At 36.9% G+C, this 25928-nt stretch overlaps 1 protein-coding gene across 12 annotated transcripts in view; it reads left to right on the forward strand.

Moving 5' to 3' along the window:
- dip2ca (disco-interacting protein 2 homolog Ca) overlaps positions 1-25928 on the forward strand; it is a 537137-nt gene that overhangs the window by 396775 nt on the left and 114434 nt on the right. For all 12 annotated transcript variants that reach the window (XM_039753594.1, XM_039753583.1, XM_039753587.1 and 9 more), the window contains 5 exons: positions 7450-7647; positions 11758-11849; positions 19462-19572; positions 19654-19777; positions 21839-21948. In XM_039753594.1, the coding sequence (XP_039609528.1) occupies positions 7450-7647; positions 11758-11849; positions 19462-19572; positions 19654-19777; positions 21839-21948 (635 nt within the window). The remainder of the gene's footprint in view (positions 1-7449; positions 7648-11757; positions 11850-19461; positions 19573-19653; positions 19778-21838; positions 21949-25928) is intronic.

Consider the following 25928-nt stretch of genomic DNA (forward strand, 5'->3'; position numbering starts at 1 on the left):
TTATTTTAGAAAAAAGTTCAGCTGCGAATTTCACAGGGTTTGAACTTTCTCGATTCTCCGCAGACCTTTAATTCTGACATTATACCTTCTACTCCCATCTTCTAAAGCAGCCAGTCTGTCTCCAAGTTTTTCTCCGAGTTTTTTGCATTCGGAACTGACATTTACTGCTCTTTCCTCGCACTGGCAGCTAAATGTTCGGCCATTTCAATCCGATTCGTGAATGTCTCCTTTAAATCCTCCAATTGATCAGTAAGCGTGCTCAGTTTAACCGAGTTTTCCTGAATGCGCTCTTCAATTTTACCCAGCACCTGTTGAAGCTCAAGTTGCACCTCTTGATGCAGCCTTTCATTTGCCTGTTGGAATTCTTGTCACAGCCTTTCATTTGCCTGTTGGAATTCCTGTCGCAGCCATTCATTGGCCTGTTTCATCTCCTGTTTCAGTCTCTCATGTGTCTTTGCCGTTGCTTTCTCATTAGCCTTCTCGCTTTTCTTTATATCTTGCGTGAGCTCAGCGAGCAACACCTTCAGTTCAGATAGTTCAATTGTGGTTTCGTGTACCGTAGATGAAGCAGCAGACTTTGCTGTAGCCGGTGTCCCCGCTGCTCCAGGCTCGCGTAATTGAAGCCGCGGACTTCAAGGTCCTTTCCAGTTTCAGGTGATCTTCTCCAATCGCACCTTTGCTCCCCTTTTCGCTGTCAGCCGGCGACGATGTAGCGGACCGTGGTCCCGAGGAGTCTGTGCTTTCGCCCATCTGATCCAGGTCTGTCTCTGAAAGGCCGTATCTTGAACTGGGGCTTGCTGATCGCAGCTTGGATGTAGCTTTAGTTTTCGATTCTTTCGAACCCCCCTTCTCGTTGGCCATTTTTATTATATGTGCTTACATATACTGTAGCAGTCCCTCTCGGGTTGAAAAAATACAGGATATCTCAGGATAATAAGCAGATAATATGAAAAATAACACCACTGCTAGCAGAGCTCCACTTCAGACGTCCATCTCTCGCATCGGACGAGACCCAAACAGTAGTTTTAAAGGGCCTTGTGCTCTTTATTCTTCCACTCTTCAACGTGCGGCAGGCTCTGATTCGCAAGCCCTCTCATCCCTGCTTCTTTCGATGCACTAGAGGGATGTTTCTTAAACCACGGATGGAGAATGTTTGTGATGGGTTGCAATTTTAATGTAATCATGTACCTCTACAATATGATTGTGTAGTAAATTACGAAAGTTCATCCAAGTGTTAATTCTGTGCAGAGTGATATGTCAGCCACTGTTAACATTATTGTGGCACTATGTTAAACAATGCCATTGAAGCATAATCGAGGGCTTTTGTTTCCATGCCATGAAAATGTAATAAGTTTTCCTCAACTCCCATCTCACAACTTATTAAGCATTCAATCTGAGAAGAATGACAGCCAAGATGTATATAAGGAAGGATCTAAGGATCTAAAGAGGACAAACTAACAGAGAAGCTTGTGAAGTAAACAGACTGATGCTAGGTTAATAAAGAAGTAAAGGATTCTCCAACATAGCTGACATTGAAAGAGTTGCTTTCCATGGTGCTTAATGTGTTGCTTACATCTGCGCACCCAAATTGCATTTTGTAAAGTCTGACTGCTGTATACATGCATAATGGCAATTATTTATCAGTTGCTACAGTTTTGTGATAAATCCCATGGCTGGCAGCATTACCATTGTAGTGAAAAATGTAAAGCCCCATGAAATAAATAACTCGGTTCATAGCCTATAATCAACATTTATTACTTAAACTTAATCTGCTCAGTAAGGAGGAGTGCATGCAGCAGTAGATTAACTAACAAGGCGCTTAACGAAGTAAGACAGAGTGACATGGAAGCACTGTACAGTAAAGCAAAGATATGCACTTATGAATGTATGTCTACCTGTGTTGAGTTAGTTTTACAAACTTTTTTGGGTGCAAGATGCGCTCCAATTGCGGTGGACTGCTTATAATCAAGAATGAACGTAGAGTTAAACTCTTGTCTGTTTTCAGCGTTGCTTTAAAATTTGCAGTGTTTTCATTTAATGACAAGACCGCGACTCCTTAAAGAATTTATTTCTCTGTCTGTGCTGCAAATGTGTTATCAGGGTCCTGCATGCACTGGTATTTTTGAAAGCGCACAAAGCGCACAGGATTATGATTTGCGCAGAGCTCTGAATTTTTCACTATACAGTCCTGTTACGGAGCACACTACCTATATCTGCATGCCAAGTGTAGGTGAAAGCCTGTGTCATGTGCTCTTTCAGGCATTTCAGTATGGACTAATGTGCAATGAACTAACAATCTAGTTCTTTTATACTTGTCTTGATCTCTGAATGAACATACTTGGACAATGACATTAAAAAATAAATCTTTTGAGGCATGCACAGTGCGTGCTACGTTTTATATTGCATTCTGCAAAAGTCTGGATCTGTCATCTTAACTTCACTTAAATGACTGCTGTCTTTGGGAAATAGCCCATTAGTAAACTCTTTCAGCAAAACAGTCATAACGACAACTAGCCCATGACTGGCTTGGCATATGACACCAGGCACCACCCATTGATTGGTCCACTCTGACTGAGTGACTATGACTGTCACAGCATGTACACTGACTAAATGAACCAGTATGCTCCCTACTGATCTGGAGAACTTTTACAAGTTCATTCACGAACTGCAGACAAGGGACTCGCAGTACAGTACACTGACCTAGTTCACTGAAAGAATCAGTTTGTGCACTAAACAGAGGAACAAACTGCAAACAAAAAAGACTTGCAGTACATTGAATTTCAGTTCAACTCATCAATGAGGGATGTTACTTCATAAAGTTTATCGTGATGTGTGCACTATTCTAACGTTCTTATTGTACAATTGTTTTGTTCTGTTTATTGATGAAATTTTATTTATTATCAGAATTCGATAATGAGGATTATTATTATGTGTAAATTACAGATAGTCCCCAAGTTACAGACATCCGACCTACGACTTACGAACAGGGCCGCAGCTGCAACGCATGCGCCTCAGTAACTGCCATTCCATCATCTTTGGCCTGGGGACGCTGCAAGCAGTGGCTGGACAGAGCTGGAGGGAGGCGAATTTGCTGCTCGCACAGTGTAGTGTCCCTCAGTCAGCTCCCGGCAAGCAGTGACCCGTAGTCCATAGTCACCGGGGCCACAGCTATCGCTTGTGTGCAGGATGGAGGCTTGATGGGGTCGTTCGCTGCCCGCCCACCACATACGGCTGCCCCGTTCGTTCTCGCTGGGTGGCTGGTGATGCCGCAAGCGGTGACCCGGTTGTGGCTGAACGGAGGCCATTGAGGGTGAACGGGGCAGTGGGGGGTAGCATTGTAGTGTGCCTCGGATGGCTGCCTGTTGAATGGGGGCTACCCGTTTTTGGCTGCACCATGTTCATTCTCGGTGTGCGGATGCTGCAGGCAGCATACTGTAGTGGAGGTCACTGTGTAGTGGGCAGGTGATGAACCACCCCTCGCCGCCCCCATTTATTCTGAATAGCAAGCCTGCTTGTACTTTTATGCACATAGCAGAAAGTTGTCTCTTGTCAGTACATCAGATGTTGTGACGACAGGTGCCTTCCTGCTGTGATAACGTGCTGTGCAGAAGAGCTCATCTTAACCTTTTGTCTTCACCCTTCAAGAATGTCTCTGAAACACAAATCTGATGCAAGTGCTGGTGATACAGTAATGAAGAGAAAAAACATCACCATTGAAAATAAAGTAGAAATAATAAAATGGTCAGGGAGAGGTGAAACTCCATCATTCATTGGCAGAGCACTTGGTTACAGTCGGTCAACAATAGCATTTATTAAAATAATCTACCTGTTCTGACTTACATACAAATTCAACTTAAGTACAAACCTACTGTCCCTATCTCATACGTAACCCTGAGACTGCCTGTACTTATTTTGTTGCTTAATTTTAATATTGTTTACATTATTTGGCAGATAAAGTTGTTACACAGTTATGATATTATTCTAGATTTTAAACTAGAATAAAGCGTGTTGTTGTTTTTAATGTGAAAGAATCAGTGATTCAAAGATTCAAATCATTTTGGTGAACTGAACGAAGTGAATCAAATCACTAAAAAAATTTATTTTGCACATCACTAGTATGGACATGGATCCCTTTGAAAATGTTGTGAAAACTCGGTGTGGGCAGAGATTCCTTTCATTTAAACTTTGTAAAAGAAAATGCTGTAGTGTGGATATAGCCTCAGTATGGAACAATCAGTCTGAAGTTCCCTAATTGTAACTGCTTATAGTCTTGTTTGCAAAGCAAATCTCTAGTCAGCCAAAGAAATGTTCTGCATTTAAGTGCAGTAGAGCTTCCACAGTTTTGCATGATATAAAGTGGAATTATACACTTTTTTTCATTTATAGGTTCATTCATTCAATCAACTCAGTTGATCGAGCTGCCCTGTGGGACATCCTGAGACTTCGCGGGATCCCCTCAAGGTTGCTGGATATCATGGCCGGCCTGTACACTGGTACTGTGAGTACTGTGCAGAGTGGAGGCAGGACCTCAGCGTTCTTCCCAGTTGGTTCTGGGGTTCGTCAGGGGTGTCTTTTTGCTCCTACTCTGTTCAGTGCTTGTATGGATTGGGTGTTGGGTAAGGTCGTGGGGTCCAGCAGCTCTGGGGTATCTGTTGGTGAAGAAAGGTTCACGGATCTTGACTTTGCTGATGATGCTGTGATCTTCGCGGAGTCAATGGAGGCTCTGATCATGGCTCGAGAGACTGAGCGAGGAGTCCGAGTGTCTGGGCTTGAGAGTGTCCTGGATAAAAACCAAGATCCAGGCCTTTAATGACCTCTTGGGCACGGCCATTAGCAATGTGTCTGTTTGCAGAGAGAGTGTTGACCTTGTTGTTGAGGTTTACTTACCTTGTCAGTGACATTCATGTCTCTGGTGACTCTTCCTATGAAGTCAGTAGACGGATTGGGAGAGCATGGGGGGTCATGAGGTCGCTGGAAAGGGGTGTGTGGCGCTCCCGATATCTATGCAAAAGGATGAAGGTCCAAGTCTTTAGCGCCCTGGTGCTTCTTGTCTTGCTATATGGTTGTGAGACATGGACGCTATCCAGTGACCTGAGTCGAAGACTGGACTCCTTTGGTACTATGTCTCTTTGGAGAATCCTTGGGTACCATTGGTTTGACTTTGTGTCGAATGAGCAGTTGCTTATGGAGTCCCGAATGAGGCACATTACTTGCATTGTGAGGGAGTGTCAGTTATGGCACTACGGCCATGTGGCGCGTTTCCCCGAGGGTGATCCGGCTCATAAGATCCTCATTGTTGGGGACCCGAGTGGCTGGACCAGGCCAAGGGGTCGCCCACATAACATTCTGGCTGTGGCAGATAGAGGGTCATTTCCGGAGGGTGGGACTGGACCGTGCATCTGCCTGGGGGGTTGCAAACCGGGATCCCGAGTTGCTTCGTTCTGTAGTGGGTGCGGCAACGCACTGTACCAGTTCATGCTCCCCAACTTGACTTGATAGGTTCATTCTTCTCTATGCAGATTGCTGCATTCTTACTTGAATGTACCAATCATCATGCAGCTTGTCATGGTTAGTGATTATAATTACAGTGCTGCACCTCAAAGTATATTTCAGTGTGTTAATATTTCCTCTTTGAGAACTACTGTTGATCATTTTTAATTCAAAAAATCTTTATTTTGGCCTGTTTTCTAGATTTTAATCTAAATAAATCAATTCCATTTTATTGCATCAGTGTTAGGTTTATAAAATGTCTGGGCTACCAAACCAGAATGTTGTCAAGCAGGGCATGAGACCATTGTAAGTAAGTGTTTTTTGTGCCATCAAAGGGCCAACACTTTAAAATGTTCATTTGTGCAGATCTTCACATCCTTTGTATTAGTTTTCTCTCTGTTCCTGTATTTGTACTCCTTTACATTTCTCATACTGCATCCCTTCCAAGTTTTGAGTTAAGGTTATTTCAGGTAAGAGAAACAGACATTTCTAGGTAAGGTGGTTATACAATAATCATGTATTATTAAAATGGCACCAAACAGATTGTTAGTATAGGTATTTGTGTGGGTTTATGATGCTAAGCAATGTGTCTTCTGGGGCACCACATCCAGATGACATTCATCTGTTTACTTCATGCCACTTGGACCCACAGACATTTCATACAGATTTAATGCCGTTTTTCTAAAATATTTAAATAATTGCCAGATTAAAAAATGTGGCTTCCTTTCACCCACAAGCATTTCTTAGAGTAAAAAACAACTTTCGAAGTTGTTTAAATGTATCAAGAAAATTAGCTGTTTGACAAAGGCCGTTCAGTCCATTTTTACTTATAGTTATGTTGTCCTAATATTTTCCTAGATACCTTTTTAAAAAGTGGTTTCTGATTCTACTTGATAATTTGATTTTTGCAATCATTAGTGTAAAGATGTGCTTTCCAGATTCAAATTTGAATGCATTTTCCCATAACTTACACAAAGCGACTTTCTAAATACATGTCGTTATTTAGGTGAAATAATTCTATGCTAGTGCTATATTCAGAATGTAGAAAACATTGATTAGGTTCTTATATACAGCATAGCTAGCTGTATTTGTTCAAGATGTTTAGTTTCCCTTTTATTCCTTTTGTAATATATCTTGTCATGGTGATTACAATTACAGGTGTACCTCATTGTTTTAGGAGAGATATCAAAGTGGTTAATATTACTTCCAAGACTGACTAGGGGCAAAGTTTAATACTCGGTCTGAACACTTTGTCATGCACTGTCCATATTTTCTCTCTTTCTTCCAGGTATTCTAGTTTACATCTATATTTTAAAGATGCAGGTTAATTGGCATCTCTAAACTGACCAGGTATGAATGTGAGTGCTGACATGAGAAAGAAAATGGGATGGTACAGATGTTCCATAATACTTGATTAAATTCCTGGACAGGTGGCATTCTGTGTTGAGCTTTCAAGTACTTCCCAAGCTAATAAGGGTTTTGTGGGAACCTCTTTTTCCACACAGACCGCAGTCTTACAGTCATAGTTAGGTTGACTAAGTTAATTACAATTAGCTTTGCAAAAGTGATTGTGGGTGTATGTGTGTGTGTAAACGCTGGGCCTCTATCCAGGTTTGATTCCTACCTTGTGCCTGGTGCTTAAGGATTTGCTCTGATTCTTACATATTAGCCTATGATGATTAAGAAAATCATGAATGAACTTTATAAGAAATTCTTATTAAGTATTTTGAGTTATGGCATTATGTCAGCACACAAATGTAAAATCAATTTGGATTATGAAAGAAAGTAGAATCATAATGTTATAAGACAATGGTTGCCTTTGTAAAAAAAAAAATAATGTGTGTACCAGTACTGTAAAAATTTGTCATTTTATGTTTGATATATGAAAATCTTAATTAAGTTAGTACTCTTGTATTCATAATGCGACTTTCTCATACTTTGTGTTTTTCTTGCCTGCAGTGCAACAGCCTGACCCGAACCAGCCTAAATCTGAAGGAGCACAAATGCTGCCCTTGAGGGGGGAGCAACTAGGAGTAGTTACAAACTGGCCACCTTCCTTAGAAGCTGCCTTACAAAGATGGGGTACCATTTCTCCTAAAGCGCCGTGTTTAACAACAATGGATACAAATGGAAAACCACTGTATATCCTAACTTATGGTAGGAATTGCTTGAATTAACTTCATACTGGTTTAGTAGGTGTGGTGAATAATATACATTCTTTAGATTGTGAAACGTTTTGATTATAGACTTCATACACAGAAAAACATTTTTTATATATGAAGTAAGTGACTCCTTAAATTGTTTAAACTGTGTAAAGTACTGTATAATATTTCACTGAGCAGCCTGTGGCCATTGCAGGTTGAGTATCCAAAATCCGAAATGCGGCATAATCCAAAACTTTTGAGCATGGACACAACTGTACATTTGTTTAATCACTGAGCAAATTTGAACAACACATGTGCAGATTCCAGCTGGATTTATTCGTTCTGAGCTGCGGGAGAAAGAGGTTTTGGGTCTGGCCCTCCATTAAGCATTGAGCTCCCCCAAGCAAGAAAACATGATCAATGACTGGGATTGGTGTGTGTTTGGGAGTGATGTTAGTCTCCATGTAAAGCACCATGAAGTTAGGACAAATGATGAACGATCAAGCACTATCACTTGATCGACTGTGGGTGGTTGAGGGTTCTATGAAACACCAAACTTCGAAAAGTTGCAAAATTGTAGTGGAAGTTTCATTTGCTTGGATTTAAACATGAAAATATGAGTATGACCAAAAAGTTCTATGTTGGTAAGAGTTCACATTAAAAATGGTGAATGGATAAAATTCATTCAGAAAATTATGTTGACTTTCAAGGGAACTGAATATGCTGTGTGTATGTATATTTAAAATATACTATATGCTCTAATCCAAAGGCCCTCCTCATCAGACTGCAACAAAGCTAGCCACCAAGATATATATTTTTCATAACTGAAAATAGAAATAAATGTTTTGTGCATTTTTAGGCTAAATTAAACAGTAAGAAACTAGCCTGTCGAATTGTGTGACTTCACAGGAAAGTGACAGGTAAGTTAGCTTGTATACAATAAAGAACGCTGTCATGATGACAAAAGAAAACATCTAAGCAGTGCTCAAAACACACTGGCAAGCAATTGGCACAACGAGCCCCTACCAATCTATACCAAAGATAACATTTTGGTTACATCATCAGTGGAAGAGGGAGTAGTAAAAATGCCACTGGTGTCATCAACAGGGCAAATCATGTAAGGTGAATTTAGCATTGAGGTGAACACAACAAAAAGGCTTCTTATTCTGATGCTCCCTGCCCAACTTCTTACCATCTCTAACTACCAAGCTTATTAATAAAGATATGTCCAGTGACCTGCCAAACCCAGACTCGGGTAGAATTAATGATATGTAATGATATGTGGCATTTAAACACAGCAGAACCACTGTAGTCAAAAACATTTTCATTATTTTAATTGTAACAAACATAAAGATGGACGTATTGATGCACACACCAATTAGCACTTAAACCCAACAGCAGGTAATTTTATTTAACAATGACAAACTGTCCTTCCTGAAGCCTAAGTCTGTAGTTGTGCTTCCACAATTTTATTGGCCAAAAGAAAACATTCATAAAATAACAAACACACACTTGACATAGCTATTATTATACTGTCCCCCTGTGGTGCAGCACAGGCAGGGTGTCCACGGTCATGCTCTCTTCTCTTCAATCTACCAGACACTAGTCACTATTTTTTGCATTACAGTTGCTGTTTACTTCCTCTTTAGAAAGTTTCTGACTGAATTCATCATTAGGTATTGTTCCCTGCGGATTCTCCTGTGCGCCAGAGAGTGGAAGAACAAAAAGCTGAGCACAAAGTCTTTGAAAACTACCGTTTACTTATGGTACCAACAATACCAGACAGTTGGTACCGTACTTTTAAAAATTTAAAAAAATTGAGTTTTCTGGTCTGTTCTAGTACTGTTAAACCACACCACAATATATATATATATATATATATATATATATATATATATATATATATATACAGTATAATACACTATATACAGTGCCCTGTAAAACTTTTGGGCATCCCTCTGAGGTTTGCTCTGTCTTCATAAGAGAGATCACACCAATATTCCATTTTTTACTAGAGAAATGTAGACAAGGGGATGTTTATCAGACCAAAATTCTCAATATAGCATTATTGAGTTGTATGAAATAAAATGTAAAAAATAATGTAATTTGTTTTTCATTGACTTTTACACTCTAACTTGATGCTGAACACTATGCAGCAGGCTCATGGATCATGCACCTGGAGAAGTGGTAAGACAACATTTGTTGCACCGCTGTGTGCAGTGTGCAGTGCTTTTTCAAAAGAAGGTTTGTGTGTGTGTGCGCGTTTTTAATCTTTCTTTTTATGACCCTCTTTAGTTGTCATAGAACTTTTGCATTTTATTAATATTTTATGAGTGAATAACTTCCAAAAAGAAAATAAAAATATATCAATAATACAAGATGAACCAGTGCCATTCACTTAGTCTTGCTCACCTGCATTCTGTTTCCATCTGTGCCAGTGCAAGGCTTACGACATTCTCCTTTTAATTGCAGTTACATTCCAGTTGTTCCTTCAACTAAAGTGCTAATGTCATTCTGAGAATATAAAGTAAAGTTAAAACACATTCTCTGCTAGTATTCTTACATTTTTCTATCTAATGTATTTCTGCCTGCCCTTGGCATTCTGAATTGATTCAGTAAAAACACTGATTCCCAGTTTATGTAATTTTTATCTTTTTTACGTTTTTTTTTTCCCCTCTGACTCCAAAATCTACTTCATTATCAGTGTTAGCATTACACTTTACTGTGACCTCTTCCCAGCAATATCTCCTTCTAGTAGTTTATTTCTACCTGGGATGATACACCTTATTTTTTTTCCCTTTGAAACGTGTGTGCATTCCCAAATGTCATAAAACGTGCTCCGTTAATTGCAATACAAGTACCTCCACATTTTGTCAAGTTAAGATTTACATATTTTTGTTTGGTTAAAATCTTGTGAAATACCATCCTTATTCCATTCTTCAAACTGAAAACTTTCATACTTATTAAATTATTTATTTTTAATGCCTCATTTATAATGCATGCATTTATTAAGTAGCAGTATTTTAGTTGTTAGTTTGGTAACGTTTTTTGTCATACATGCGAATTACTACATTTAATGTAGAAACTTGTAATGAAAAGAGGGTTTTTAATTGCATTTTTAACCTGATGTAAATTTTTATCAGAAGTCTCAAATTACTTTTTCCACTTGTTAAATTTTTGTGTCCGTCTGTGGAGAGAGTTTTGACCTTGTCCAAGTTTACTTTACTCAGCAGTGACATTCATGTCTCTGGTGACTCTTCCTATTAAGTCAGCAGGCGAATTGGGAGAGCATTTTTGGTGTCATGAGACCGATATCTTTGCTAAAGGACGAAGGTCCAAGTCTTTGGAGTTCTGGTGTTTTCTGTCTTGCTATATGGTTGTGAGACATGGATGCTATCCAGTGACCTGAGACGGAGATTGGACTCCTTTGGTACTGTGTCTCTCCAGAAAATCCTTGGGTACCGCTGGTTTGACTTTGTGTCAAAAGAGTGGTTGTTCAAGGAGTCCCAAATAAGGCACATTACCTGCATTGTGAGGGAGTGTCAGTTACGACACTACAGCCATGTGGTGCGTTTCCCCGTGGGTGATCCGGCTTGCAGGATCCTCATTGTTGAGGACCTGAGTGACTGGACCAGGCCAAGGGATGCCCATGTAACATCTGGCTGCGGCAGATAGAGGGTCATTTCCAGGGGCTGGAACTAGAACACATGTCTATCTGTGGGGTTGCCAACAATGATCCCAAGCTGTTTCATCTTGTGGTGGATATAGCAGCACACTGTACCAGTGCATTCTCCCTGACCTGATAGAGACGGCTTCTAGATATTTTTCATTATTAAAATTATAAATAGTAATATTCTATGCTAAGCCATGAGACCATATGCTTCTGTTTAAGGCCAGAGCATAAAAGAACATGAAGCCTAAATGTCCATCCGTGAAGAAATTTCTTGTGCAGTGATGTATTGTGTAATATATAGCATCATCTGTTTGTGAAGATACTTAGAAATTACAATTGCAAAGATTAGATTTCTTTAGGTTATCAACCTGTAGCTACATTGTCAAAAAATTAATAAGGAATTGTTTTGTTTTACAACTTTGGTGTGTTTCTTGTTTTTTTCTTAAACAGGAAAGCTGTGGACCAGAAGTATGAAAGTGGCCTATAATATTTTACATAAACTGGGAACAAAGCAGGAACCAATGGTTAGGCCAGGAGATCGAGTAAGTTGATTAGATATTTTGATCCTGTTCATTTATATTTTATTTTAATAATTATGTTACCTTCAACACCTTATTAGAGAGCAATTTGTGTTGTTATGTCTCTGTAGTTTCTGTTAGAATATTTATTATCTCACAGTCAATATGCAATGGAATTTGTTTGTAACAACAAGACAAGTACATGTACTTTTTCTATCCCAGTCAGAAAATAACTGCATTTGAAGCAGTGCTTATGAAAATTGTTGTCACTGCAATGACCTATTTTGTTTCAAAATAGTATCAATAAGTGATTTGAGAGGTGGCTTTTACTTTATATTTAAAAAAAATAATCTACGGACAACTTCTACAAGTAAAACCCATACCGCACATTTAAAAGCAAAAGAAATGTTTGTGTTTTGTTTCATGGGTTTTGCAGACTGTTACCTCAGCTAAATATTGGCAAATCAGTGTAGAATGTCTAAAAAATAATTGCACAGTACTAATTTTTATCAATTGCATTTTTCACTAATGTTTTTTCAGAAAAAAAGTCTGGAATTTTTTGCAAGTGCAGTAGCTGAAATTAAATTGAATGACTTTCATTCTAGTCTTGGTACCTTTAGTCCAAATGATGGCCTCAGTTAAATTAAGTAGGGTCAATAAGAATTCCTGTTTTCCAGCATGTCTCCTGCTATATTTCCAGGAGCTCCCATGCAAAACAGGGATAAAAAAAAAAATAGAACCTTCAAGTATTCCCCAGGCCATCACACAGATTTTATCCTAAATTGGAGCCCAGTCAACATCTGCTGACTTCTTCTAGTCCATAACAATAAAAGACTGCTGATCATTTTACTCAGTCAAAATGAGGCCCTACACCTCTTTCAAGTCTACCTTGGGCAATCTTCTGGTAAGTCATGGCTGTTGTACCTTTAACAGAAGGCATCTAGGCAGCATAATTTCTGGCTTTTCTTTGTCACCAGCTTCAGCAGTGGCTTCACTGCATATCCATCCCAGATTACAAATATATGGTGAATTATGACAGTGTTTAATTTTTGAGCACATTCGCTTAGTCACTACTCAAAGCTTACAATTAGTAAGGTATGCATCAAAAACTTAATTTTAAACACTTAGCTCTTAAGATGTGGTTTCAACAATACTTGCAGGCTATTGTTGCTGTTCCAAAGCTTTGTTCAGCCATGTGATCGCCTTTGCCCTCAGTAGTGAAGAAGATCCTAAGAAGTTAATTTCCTCTGTTTCGGGTAGTTACTCTGCTCCCACATTCAGGATCTAAGACACTTTTTGGTTGCAGAGAGAAATCACTAATTCTGATTTAGATGTACTGATTCTCATCTTAAGTAGAATATCAGAGGTCAAGAAAAAACTGCAATGCAAAAGTAGCAGAAATATAAATCAAAGAATGCATCATTCACAAAACGTCTAAACTTTAATTAATTTGGAGATGTGTCTTCTGTTACAGCAAGGCTACTGATAAAAGCTTCCTACATAAGACTCATTGTGCCGATGCCTTCACCAGTAATTTGAAGTGAATTCTGTCTGCATTCAATTCTAGGACAATATACTTACACTTATTGGCTTATCATTTTTTGTGCGTTAAGTATGATTTTGGAGTTGAATATCAACATCTAAATTTTGTTATGGTAAAATTTGCAATAATTGATTTGTTTCTATCTAACTTTTTCTTTCCTTTAAAGGCTTAATATAATAATTTTATTATTATTTTTATTTTATATTATCATCTTAATCATTTTAAAAGACAAGTCATTTTACACCTGACCCAAGTTTCTTTTCAGTGTGATTTTTTTCTTCTCATTTTTTATTCTGAAAAGATGGAGTGTTGTGTCTGCCTCCCCTCTTCCCATATGTTAATAATATTTATTTTTAATAATATTCTATATGAACTCCTGCTCGTATGTGTCTGTTTTTTTCCCTTGTTTATATTCTTGTATGGCTTCCCAAATGAAATTCAGGTGGAAAGCAACACCTGCTTATAGTAGAAAGCCTCAAGTTATTTTCATGTGGTATTAAATAGGATAAAAATGCAAGCTTGTTTTTAATTAAAGACAAGACCGTTTGTCAACTGTGCACACTGATAAAAGTTTTATAATCTTTGTAGTATGCTTCATTTTGCAGCCTAATTTTTGTGCAGAAATTAGACTCATCTACAACTTAACAAAAGCATTTAAATGGTAAAGCCTCATGTATGAACCAGTAGGTCATAAGATTAAAGACAATTAATCATTTATTCTGTCATTCATTTTCTGAATCTGCTTATTCTGGTTCAGCTTCTTGATAGGGGAGGTTACAAAACATGGATAGGATGCCAATTACACACTGTTCACACTTATTCCAGTACACCTTCCTATAATACCAATTTAGAGTTATCAGTCAGCCTGGCCTGTATGTTATTTGGAAGTGAGAGGAAACTGTGACAGACAGGAAAAATGTAGAAAATACGAACACATAGGGCCCTCCATATGCACCTTTTCAAATCCATTCATCCATCCATCCATCTTCTTAACCCACTTATCTGGGCCAGGGTCGTGGGGCAGCTCACACGCTAAGGCTGATTTCATGACACTAATCCATCAAATCTACATCTCTTTGGACCGTAGGAGGAAACCAGAGTACCCAGAGGAAAGCCACGCAGACATGGGAAGAACATTCAAACTCAACACAGGGAGCACCCAGGATGTAAACCTGGTCTCCTTATTACGAAGCAGCAGTACTTTCACTGCATCACATACTAGCCCATTTTTCTAACCCTCTTAATCTAGTTCAGAATCACTGAGAACAAGTGTATGGCTTTTCACCCTTGAGTACAAGGTTAAACCGGCCATTAATAGTCCTTTATATACAGGGCACACCTGCCCACACTCCTCTGGTAACTCCAATTTAGAATTACCAGTAAATGCGTGCATCTTTGGCAGGTGGGAGGAAATTCATGGAGAGAATATGCTAGATCTAAATAGACAGTATCAGGCCTGTTAATTCAGTGTATACAGAAAAAGGCATATTGCATGGGATTATGCCACAGCATGACAAACGTCATAAATAACTTTTCATCAACTATGAATGCTTTGCAGTGATAGTCCCTTGATGTTCTTGGGACTACTTGGTTTAGTTATTTTCACATTAGAAACTGAAAGCAATGGAAACTGTTAACTTTCTACACAGGTTATGGTCTTTCACCTGACCTCATCAGGTGAGATAGTGCCAATCCTCCACCCAGTTTCTAATTCAGAGTACCAGAGGAGATCATGTGACTGGTCAGTCCCTGTCTACCCATCCTTGAACAGTACAGTATTGTGTGGCCTTTTGCTGTTGCCATCTGCCTAGACTGATGAATGTATATTCTAATGCAAAGCCTTAAAACTTTTGCATCTTATGCAGACGTTATCACAGTTGTAATGAGGTGCAAATGAATCCATAATTAAAACAATTTATTTAGTAATTGTTTCACAGGTTGGATTAAATAGATTTTCTAAAAACTTGTAAAATGACACATTAATTCTTGCTAGACATGATAAAACTATTGCAATGACTTATACGTTATTTTCCCAAGAATGTGGATCTGTGTAATCCCAAGGGATTTAAATATTATACCTTCTTCTGTATAGCCATGAGTATTGGTGATCTCTTGATTTCTCTGATACTTGACTGCTGTCATAAGTAGTTGTTGTTCTTCTCTTCCTTGTAATTAAAAATGTATGGTGTTCCTGAATTACCTAAAAATAGAGCATTAATTTGTACTAAAGGGTCATTGCCTTTATAAACAGTGAAGCGTAAGTGACAGTGATCTCAAAGTACCATTTTATGCAGAAATTGGACATAAAGTGGTGTAGATATCATATCATTTCAATCTACAAAGCATATAGTATATGATTGTTTTTGGGAAAGAATGAAAGTGTTACAGTGTCAAAAGTTTTAACATTGTTGTTGTACAGATAGTGGATAAGCTTCTGTGTTTATCCTGAACATTTTGTGAGCTATTTGCATCTGATTGCTGTATTTTTATTTTTAATTTCACTTTGACTTTAAAGAATCTTATTCTTGTGGCAAAGTAAAGCTTACATGTGATCAATCTTGAATATCTAGCTACAGGTTGAATAATCCAGTGAGGAGCTTTGTTATATATTCTTACACTAACAGTGACTAGAAAGTACAGTGTGGTATTTATATTGTACCAGTAATGGTGCACTGCACGTTACACATGACTTGAGCATTCCTAGTTTTCATCGTCTTTCTCTGTACATTTAGCATTCATTTGCTCAGAGGTTGATGCGTTTGCTATTTCCTGATCAGGTGTTCTTTTCTCCATCCTAGCAGCCCACTTCTTCTCTTCTTTTGTCGGCATCTTTTCACGCTAAAACTGATTAAGTCAGTGTTTGTGTTGCAATTACTTAATACATTTTCCTTAATTTTTCACTTAAGCTTGCACTTAAGTCTTCAATCTGCCTCAAGAATGATTTAAGATATGAAGAGGTAGGGATGAGAATGGCACCTGTACGCATGCGCTGCACGGCCACCCTGCTGGCCTCTGCCAAGAATTGATTCTATAATAAAATAAAATTAAAATTAAAAGAGAAATAACCTTGGAGGTCAATCATCACCCTGAAAGTGAATAGTAGACATCACGTAGTATATGTGTACAAAATTTCAGGTCAATAGTTCAAAACAGTTTGCGAGCTACAAGTGATTTAAAATCCTGGACAGACAAACGGACAGCCACGGTAGCATATTATATAAGAAGATTTTGACAGTGCAGTGGTGTAGTGACGCATACTGTTGTCTTACTTTTCTGTAGCTCCATTGTCAAATATCAGCCTGTTTGTATAGTGTTTACACATTCTCCCTATTTCTGCAAGGGCTTCTGTTATTTACTCCAGCTTTCTTCTACATCCCAAAGATGTCCAGGTTAGATTGACTGTTGACACTAAATTGGTTTATTACAGGAAGGTGAAGCTAAATACAATATAAAAAGTCACTAAAATATCAAAGGGCAGCACGGTGGCGCAGTGGTAGCGTTGCTGCCACGCAGTTAGGAGACCCGGGTTCGCTTCCTGGGTCCTCCCTGCGTGGAGTTTGCATGTTCTCCCCGTGTCTGCGTGGGTTTCCTCCAGGCGCTCCGGTTTCCTCCCACAATCTAAAGACATGCAGGTTAGGTGGATTGGCAATTCTAAATTGGCCCTAGTGTATGCTTGGTGTGTGGGTGTGTTTGTGTGTGTCCTGTGGTGGGTTGGCACCCTGCCCAGGATTGGTCCCTGCCTTGTGCCCTATGTTGGCTGGGATTGGCTCTAGCAGACCCACATGACCCTGTGTTCAGATTCAACGGGTTGGATAATGGATGGATGGATGAAATATCAAAAGAAGCTAAAATATATGCTCTGGTAAACTCAAAAGCAGAGGGAAATTGTTTGTTTGCCACCCGTGAAAAACACACTCATCAAAACTCATGAAAATGGATAAACCTCATTGTCATATTCCAAAGGCTTTCTACCACTAATGCTAAGAATGATTCATATTTTTTTTATTCTTAAATTGATGTTGGTACTTCCATATTAACTTGCTTTGTTGCAAAAATAAAAGGCATTTTTCCCACCCTTCTTTTTTTCTAAATATCAATAATTTAATTTCACATTTAATTAAAACCCTTTATTCCAATTGTAAGATGTATAACTAATTTTTGAGAATCTTCAGTGTAATTTCTCTTCCATTGTGACAAAATAAAGGTGTATTAGATCAATATCAGATCATCAATAATTACAGTTCCCTTCTAAAACTAAGGTCGATACTTTGTGAGTGCCACCTGAGTATTAGGAATGCAGTCAAAGCAAAGTGTTTTCCATTAGGTGGAAATGTAAAATCATGTACATCTGTAGCTAAAAACATTGTGCACCTGCTGATGTCTTGCATTCTTTGGCTTATTCCTACAAGGTAATTTCACTCAATAGCAAATTGTATCAATGTTTGTATGGAATTTTGTTCCTCATGTTTTAATGATAAAGTAATATATTGTACACATTGTGATTTTGCAGAACACAGTAGACCTAGTACAGTTGAAATTTGAATGGAAAACCACCCTGTATGTTATATATGCATATTTTTGTATTTATGTTCACTACTTTTTTGATACTTTGTACTCATTATATAGCTTGCTAAGCTAAAGCTGGCAGTGCACTTAATAGGAGAAAATATAACTTAAGAGATTTTGATATTCTGATTTTAAAAAAGAAAAAAAAAATCCAAGATTAGTGCTGATGATACAAATGTTTTTTTAGCATTTTTTATCAGTTGTATTAAGTTTATTCTTCAGTAGCAGTCCTTACATAAAACATGTTTGAATCATTACCTGACATTTACAGATATAGAATAGTATCAGAAACATAACCATGCAACAGCTGCATGCACAAAAGGATGATCAGTACACTTTATTTCAACGGTTCTCAATTTATTAATTTTCAAACACCAGGGTGTAAACCCTGCTTCCATGTAACTTTTATAGTTTTAAGCATAACATTACTTTTTTATGCAATGCAGAATGCAGGCAGTATTCAATTGTGGAGCTGTAATGTTTATACAAGCTGTGTCAAGCTGACACATGACACATTTTCAGAACAGTATCCTGTTGTGGGTGCTCCTGTAAAATACAGTTTGTGAAAAAAAATGGCTTACGTCTGGTTCTGTGAGAAGTGCACCAAAACAAGAAGCCCTTCCATCCAGAGGTTTTAGCTTTGGAGTAACATTGCAAGTTGTATTAAAACATGTCCTCTCAAGTCAACACAGAGATTATCACAACAAATAGGTGTGCCTATAACATTAATGTGTTCTCAGTGTTTTACAGGCAACTATTTGATGCATTACCTGGTATAGTTTAGATTACTTATATATTAAAGCTTAAATGAATGGATTTAACAAAAATTAGATTTACCAACATCTCTTTTTACGCAGTAAGTATTGTGATTTGCTCACTGCAAGTTAAAGCAAGGTCTCTACACTACTGTATTCCAGAGGTTATTGTTTAAGTAGAATGAACTGAGTAAATGGAAGAATCTAATTTCATATTCGTATAATACGCCTAGTAGGCAGTGTAAAAGGAGGTGACAGAAAATGGCTATTCATTAATGTGACCGTCATTTTAATCCTCACTGACGGAGCTGTTTCAGTCTTTATGGAAGCTGGTGGAGGCTGCTCCTTTACTTCATGCCAAATGTATTAGGGTGATACAGAGTACCTGCCCGGTGTAGAAATAAAGGTCATTGTTCATTTTGTAATATTTAAGAGTCTTTGCATGTTTATACCTCCTGTGTCCCAGTTTAAGGATTATATACTGCCTAGTTTTGGACACAGGGGCCCTTTGTCAGAACTGTCTCCTCTATGTATTATTTGTTTTCCAATGCCTGAGTCACATTAGGCACAAAGGCAAAAAAAAAAATCCAGCCCTGAACAGACAAGCTTACCATTTTGTATCATCAATTAATCAAAAATGCTCTCACATACTTTTGGGATGTGGGAAGGGAAACTAGAAAACACACAGACTTTAGCTAGACAGCAGAAATTCATGGGATTCCACCATGCTGCACAAGTGAAATGTTTACTTTTTCTTTTTATCTTTTATTAGGTAGCTCTTGTGTTTCCTAATAATGATCCTGCAGCTTTCATGGTGGCATTTTATGGTTGTTTATTAGCAGAAGTTGTACCTGTACCAATTGAAGTGCCATTAACAAGAAAGGTAAGAGGTTATTTTTCAGGGTCTTCTAGCATTTTTCTTTTCAGTGATATGTCACTTAACACTTTTTTTACTTTATCTTAGGATGCTGGTAGCCAGCAAATTGGTTTTCTCTTAGGAAGCTGTGGAGTCACAGTTGCATTAACGAGTGATGCTTGCCACAAAGGATTACCTAAAAGTCCAACTGGGGAAATACCACAGTTTAAAGGTGGGTCACACTTCCTGACTGTGATTTTATTTAGCTTTATGGAAAATCAGTATTGTATTTGTATGTATTTCTGTTAGTTGTGGACAAAGGTGTAAATAAAGATACAGTTTGAAATTATGAACATGTTTATTAATGAAACTAAATTCCAGTATTGCAGTAAAAAAAAAAAATCATGCTTGTCTATTTTAACTATTTAATATATGCATTATTTGTATTTCTCACTTGTAATCAACATAAATATATGCAGTAATTTTGAGATAAACCATTGATACCTCAGGTAGTACAAAGGTTAATTTAACAGCAAACTGCTGCTTTATTGACTTGAGTGGAAACTTTTTGTCCATCAGCTTCCCCAGTTTTTACAGTTGCCTTTTATAATTTACTAACCTTTTTCCTTAACACAATAATGAAATATTAAAATTGCCAATATACCTATTTTGTGTCATAATTCCAAATTTAATTATATATTGCAGCCTTTCTGGCTCAACAATCCATTTCCCATCCATCACAGTAGCAACAGACTGATATTCTTTTGAAAGTCTGGAATTTGTTTTTGTTTAATGTAGATTAATACTATTAGATTTTTCCATTACTATATTTTTCATTGTCATACTGTAATAAGATTTTAATAAAGTCAATTGAAAATAATATAAATTTAAAGCAAATATTAGACAACTTTTTCATCTTTGATTAACACTGAGGAAAAATTGTTTCTTTAAGTGAAAGATTTATTATTGATTTAATGGAAGTACTCTTTCAATAAAAAAACACTTTATTTTGTAATTGGGTCAGCACAAGGCATAGCTTTAATTGGGGGAAAAAGGTAGGTGAAAGCTCAGCAAATGTTCAAGTATGCCCAATACTTTAGTTATATGTAATTAGCAAACATATTCTTTGAGAAATTCACCATAAATTTACTATTTGATGTGCTTATTTAAGATAAATGTCACAGTTTTGACTATTGTAAGCTTGTGTTTTTGTGATACTTATTTTGCCAGTACAAATATTTCCACCTTAAAATGCATAGATTACCAAAAAACCTGCAAGAGTGATAATAAATCTCTAAAACCTTTTATGTCCGAACATGTAACAATTAATATTTCTCTCCATTAATTAAAGAAGTACATACACTTGTTTTAGAAGTGACGTTTTTTAATAGTAAAGCTAACTTATTTTTATACATATCACACTGAAGTGATGCAGTTAATGAAGGACTGTGTCAGAGTGCAACAGGGATAAAAAGATAAGTGGTATTTCCACACTGGAAAATAGAAAAGACGGTTCTATACTACTATACAATACTAAACTATATTACTAAACCCTGTGTCTTTAAACTTCTTTGTTGTTTTTATTTTTGTGTGAGATAACTTTAAAAGTGGAAATTTCTGTTTTTATTTTTACTCAAACCTGTATCCAACAGGGACATGCACTCCATAAAAATATGTTCCTTTTAAGTCAACGCCTCTGTCAAAACAAAGCTCTTTATTCCAAATAAAGCGATAAAAGGAATTATTTTTGTTGGTTATTTTTTAAGGCAGGCTTACATTCTCAAGCATGAACCCCTCAAAGGAAGCCCTTTATATATTGGGATTTAGTGAAATGATAGCAGTCATTGTTATCTTCTGTAAAACAGGTTAATTAAAAAAGGGGAAATTTCCCTTGGAAGCAAATAAAGATTGATCTGTCTATATATCTTTTGATCTATTGACCGATTCATCAAACAACTTTCTTTGTATTAAGTATTGCTTCACTTCAGTAAGTCTGCTGATTGCAGTTAAAAGCCATGTCTTATGATTTTACTGTATTCTTAATATATGTATGCGCTAAGTTGAGTGTATATTTTAAGTCTATACCATAAAGTAATTGATCTGTTGATCACAGCTCATTAATTATTGATTCACCTTTTGCCTACCAAATTCAGAAGACTATCTGAAATTTCTGGTAAACTCACTTAATGAATGTCAGAATTGCATCATTTTCTTGTAAGGCTGCTCCACAGTCATTGTTCGTTTGTATGTCTATTTACATTCTAATATTATTATATATTCTCATTATTCTTAGGTTGGCCAAAACTGTTATGGTTCGTTACAGAATCTAAGCATTTATCCAAGCCTCCAAGAGATTGGTTTCCTCATATCAAGGATGCAAATAATGACACTGCCTATATTGAGGTAAGTGCAGTAGCTATTGACAAATTGACTTTATTTCTTGTGTAGCTTCTTTACAAAGATGGACATACTACTTAGGGTTAAGTGAAGTAGTATAAATATGTCTGTTCATAGAAAGTAAAACATTTTCTTTTAATTTAACAAGACTCTATTCTCTGGTTCCATCATACTTTGATTTGACTCATCCATTTAATTATTACTGTCACTATTTTTGAACTATTTATTTTGATGTTATTTATGTCTATATGAGACTAGTTAAATAGTTTATAGAGTGTGATTATAAGAATCTCAGCTTTGTGTTCATGATACATTTTCAAAAAGTCTTTTCCCACCATTGTTGCAATTAAGAAAAAGGCACAGTATTTTATTAAGGAGCCAGCATTTTGATAAAAAGGGTGTCTAAAGTGGTACCAGAAAATTAAAAGAATTGGCACACATGAAATACAACAATAAGAGAAGTGTTATAAACAATAAGAATGCTGTTTTTTTTTTTTAAAGCAAAATGTTTACGTAAATGCCCAAAACGGTTTATATAAAGTCATTAGGCATACTCAGTTTGGGTTTAACTAGGTTACTGCTTTTAAATTCTTTGTAAATACCCTGTTGATGCTGGTGAGCGAGTGTCCCTAGCAAGTATAATACAGTCCATTCATGTTGACCACAGGGTTATGTTCTTGGAAAACCCTGAGTCTAATGAAGCATTAATCCTATAGGAAAAATGCCATTAGGTTCTGGCTGAATGCCAGGGCTAGGGGAGTCCTGACAGGGGCTTAGATGGGTTCAGGCAAAAAAACATGATGCATCTTTTTACTTCCTCTATAGTGAAGCTTTTCTTCCCCAGAGGCCACAACCACAATTTGATACATTCAGTGTAGTGCAACATGAGCCTTAGACATCTAAGGGCGTGAAAGATCTACTATTGCTCAATTTCACATGTTGCTGTCACTTATGTGCATTAGCCCTTTTGGAATTTTTTGTTTTCCGCAGCATATACAACGCCATGACACAGAGGTTGCCTTAGGAGTGTGCGGGCCCTAGGGCTGACCAACCCCACGTGGAGCCAGTTATGTCAAACGCTGTTACCAGTATGTGTGGACTGTATAAACTTGCACGCCAATTGAATAAAAATAATGTTAACATACACCGGATTTTCTTATTACAGTATTCAGCTGAATTTTTGTAAGATAACATGCAGGCTTTATCAGAATATAACTTGACAAATCATCTCGAATGGGACACACAGACCTCAAAAGCAGGGCCCCCTTAGGTACGGGCCTGGGGCTGTCACCCCACTTGCCACCCCCAAATGCCGCTTTTGCCCTTGACATACATCTCAGCCCCATCCCACAGCAAGGCACTTATCTGTGAATAGACCACATGCATCACCAAACGGTTACACTTTCATAATAGCAGATAAGCGAATCTGTGGAAACTGAATGCACAGATAGTGAGGATTTATTGTATTTGGTATGCTGCAATCCTTTACTTGCAGAAAAATAGAATAAAACATATGAAGAAATTATTAGATTAAACAGAATGGGAACTGGCTAAACAGATCTGAACACCTAACCACAACGAAACAAAGGCATTCCCAAAGCATAGCCATGAAACTACAGAGGGCAATAAAGGAAGCGGAAACGACAAAGCAGATCTGAGACAAGTCTTTGTAGCTCTTTTATAGGTAAAAGATACCATCTAGATGAAATGGAATTTTTTCAATTGGTGGTTTGGGTTATTGCAACATTTAAGTAAACTACAAAACAATTTAAACAAATTCCTGTTTTGTAACAGAAAAGAGATATAATAAAAAAAAAAACAAGGGAAATTAACTCATGGGCAGAGTCACAGGTTTTCATAGAGTAGATAACACTTTAAAACAAAAGCAACACCAAAGGGAAAAAGACAATAAAGTGGACAGAAAGTGAAGCACTCTGAGTACTGTCTGAATCCACTCTAATGATCAAAGTCAAATTCTAATGTGTTATTTGCAAAACACACCTAGTTAAAAGTTTCTCAACCTACTTATGTGATGTTAACACTTCCCAGTATAAGTTGTCTTCTATTAGTTAATGTTAACATCTTTTTCCTCATTATTAGCTCTGAAACTTATTCTGTTGATGTTCTAGAATTTTATATAATAAAAAGACACAGCATTGAGTGGGGAAGAGTATTGTATTTCCCAATAGAGTTCTCTTTTTAATTTTCAGTAGGACATTGTGCATTGGCTGTGTCAAAATCTCATCAATATTCCTTTTAAGGTTTCCACTTCAACTAAATGATTTGGTAATTAGTTGCAGATTAATATTTTACTTAAATACCTACTGCAGTGTCTGTTTGCTTAGTATTTTGCATTCTGTTTATTATTGGAAATGGATTGACTGAATTTTCCCAAATTTATATATAGTGAATTTTATTTTGTGGATGTTTTTAATTACTATTTATATTTTGTTAATATAAATAAAAATGAATAAGTATTAGAAAACCTAACTTCACTGTTTAATGCTCAGATGTTCAGGGTTGTCATTCCAAGGCGTCTGTGTAGTGTTTGCATTTTCTACTTATGTCTGTATGCGTTTTTTTCTCTTGGTTACTACAGTTTTTATCTTATATCCTCTTGGTTACTACAGTTTTTATCTTATATCCTCAAGATATGTTAGGTTAGGTTAATTGGTGATTCCAAATTGTTTTGTGAGTGTGTATAAGAGTGGGCTCTGTCATATTAGAATAGGTTCTGGCTCCCAAATTCCTGTGTTGGTTTAAGCACGTTTATGATAGTTACTTCAGGGAGGCATTGTGATACAGGAAGTAGTGTTCAGCATAGATGTGCAAGAAAAACATTACTACCTGGAGAAAAGTCCTTGAGGAGAATTTGAAAACTCCATATAGACAACATTTGATTGAGGGAGTTGACCTTGGAATGCTGGAATAATGAAGCACCAGTATTTCCCACTTTTCCCCTCCTTGACTAATTGTATATGACATTATTTATGTTGGTATAACTGTGCACTTTGTATTTTTTTGTGCTTTAGAACAGATCCTTGTGTTTAATATACCTCAGTGTTGCTCCTACTTGGTTTTGCTATAATTCATCTGTAATAAAATCTAACCTCATACTTTTTATGAATATAAATGGTGTGTTGGTTTTTCTAGCTCTTTATGCAGCACGGTTGATATACTGTGTTTCTCTTATGACATAAAGAAGAGGCTGGTCATTTAATTTACTTGTGTAACATTTATAAAATTCCTCCAAGTCAAGATCTTCAGGTCCCCAAGGTGAAATTTTGAACTGCTATGTATAACGCCTACATATATTTTTGTGAAGAAATACTCCCAAACATTTGTGCAAGTTTAATCTTTAGCCTTTTTCTATGTGTACCTGAGTGCTTTTGGTAAAGGCTGCTTTCTATGACACAAACACCTGTTCCTTTTATAGTTTTACAGTGTTCTTATCCACTGTAAACTAGCTTTCCTGTTGTATTACTTGTGTGGGTTGGTTTGAATACTTGTGTTTATTTTGTATCTGCTTGTTGCTTTCATTGTGAGGATGTGTTTATTACACATTTTAGGATGTGCTAAAGAATGTTCTTGTTTTTACCTGAAATCCTTAAATTAAATTAAGAACTAATGATATAACAGAAGCAGAAGAAACACACACTCATTTTGCCACATTCTTTCTATCCACCTTAAAGACATATGGCTATTATTCTTTCAGATGAAACAGTATTATATTATTTAGTGCATTAAATGAATTTTGTGTGTTGTGGAATATAAAAAAAAAATATTCCTTACTGCTTTAATGATGATGATAAAAGCATCTTGTTTGTGTCTGTTTTTCTTCTTTCTGTAAGTTTCTAATTGATTTATCTGGAATTGTTACATTTCAAAGGCCATACAATAAGCTTAGGGTTGGTTTGAAGATATATTAGACCAATAAGTTTTTTTGTAACTAGGTTACTAGACTAGACCTGTCATTGTATCTTTAT

Source organism: Polypterus senegalus, chromosome 5 (assembly GCF_016835505.1).
Source record: "Polypterus senegalus isolate Bchr_013 chromosome 5, ASM1683550v1, whole genome shotgun sequence".
In the NCBI taxonomy this organism is placed as follows: Eukaryota; Metazoa; Chordata; class Cladistia; order Polypteriformes; family Polypteridae; genus Polypterus; species Polypterus senegalus.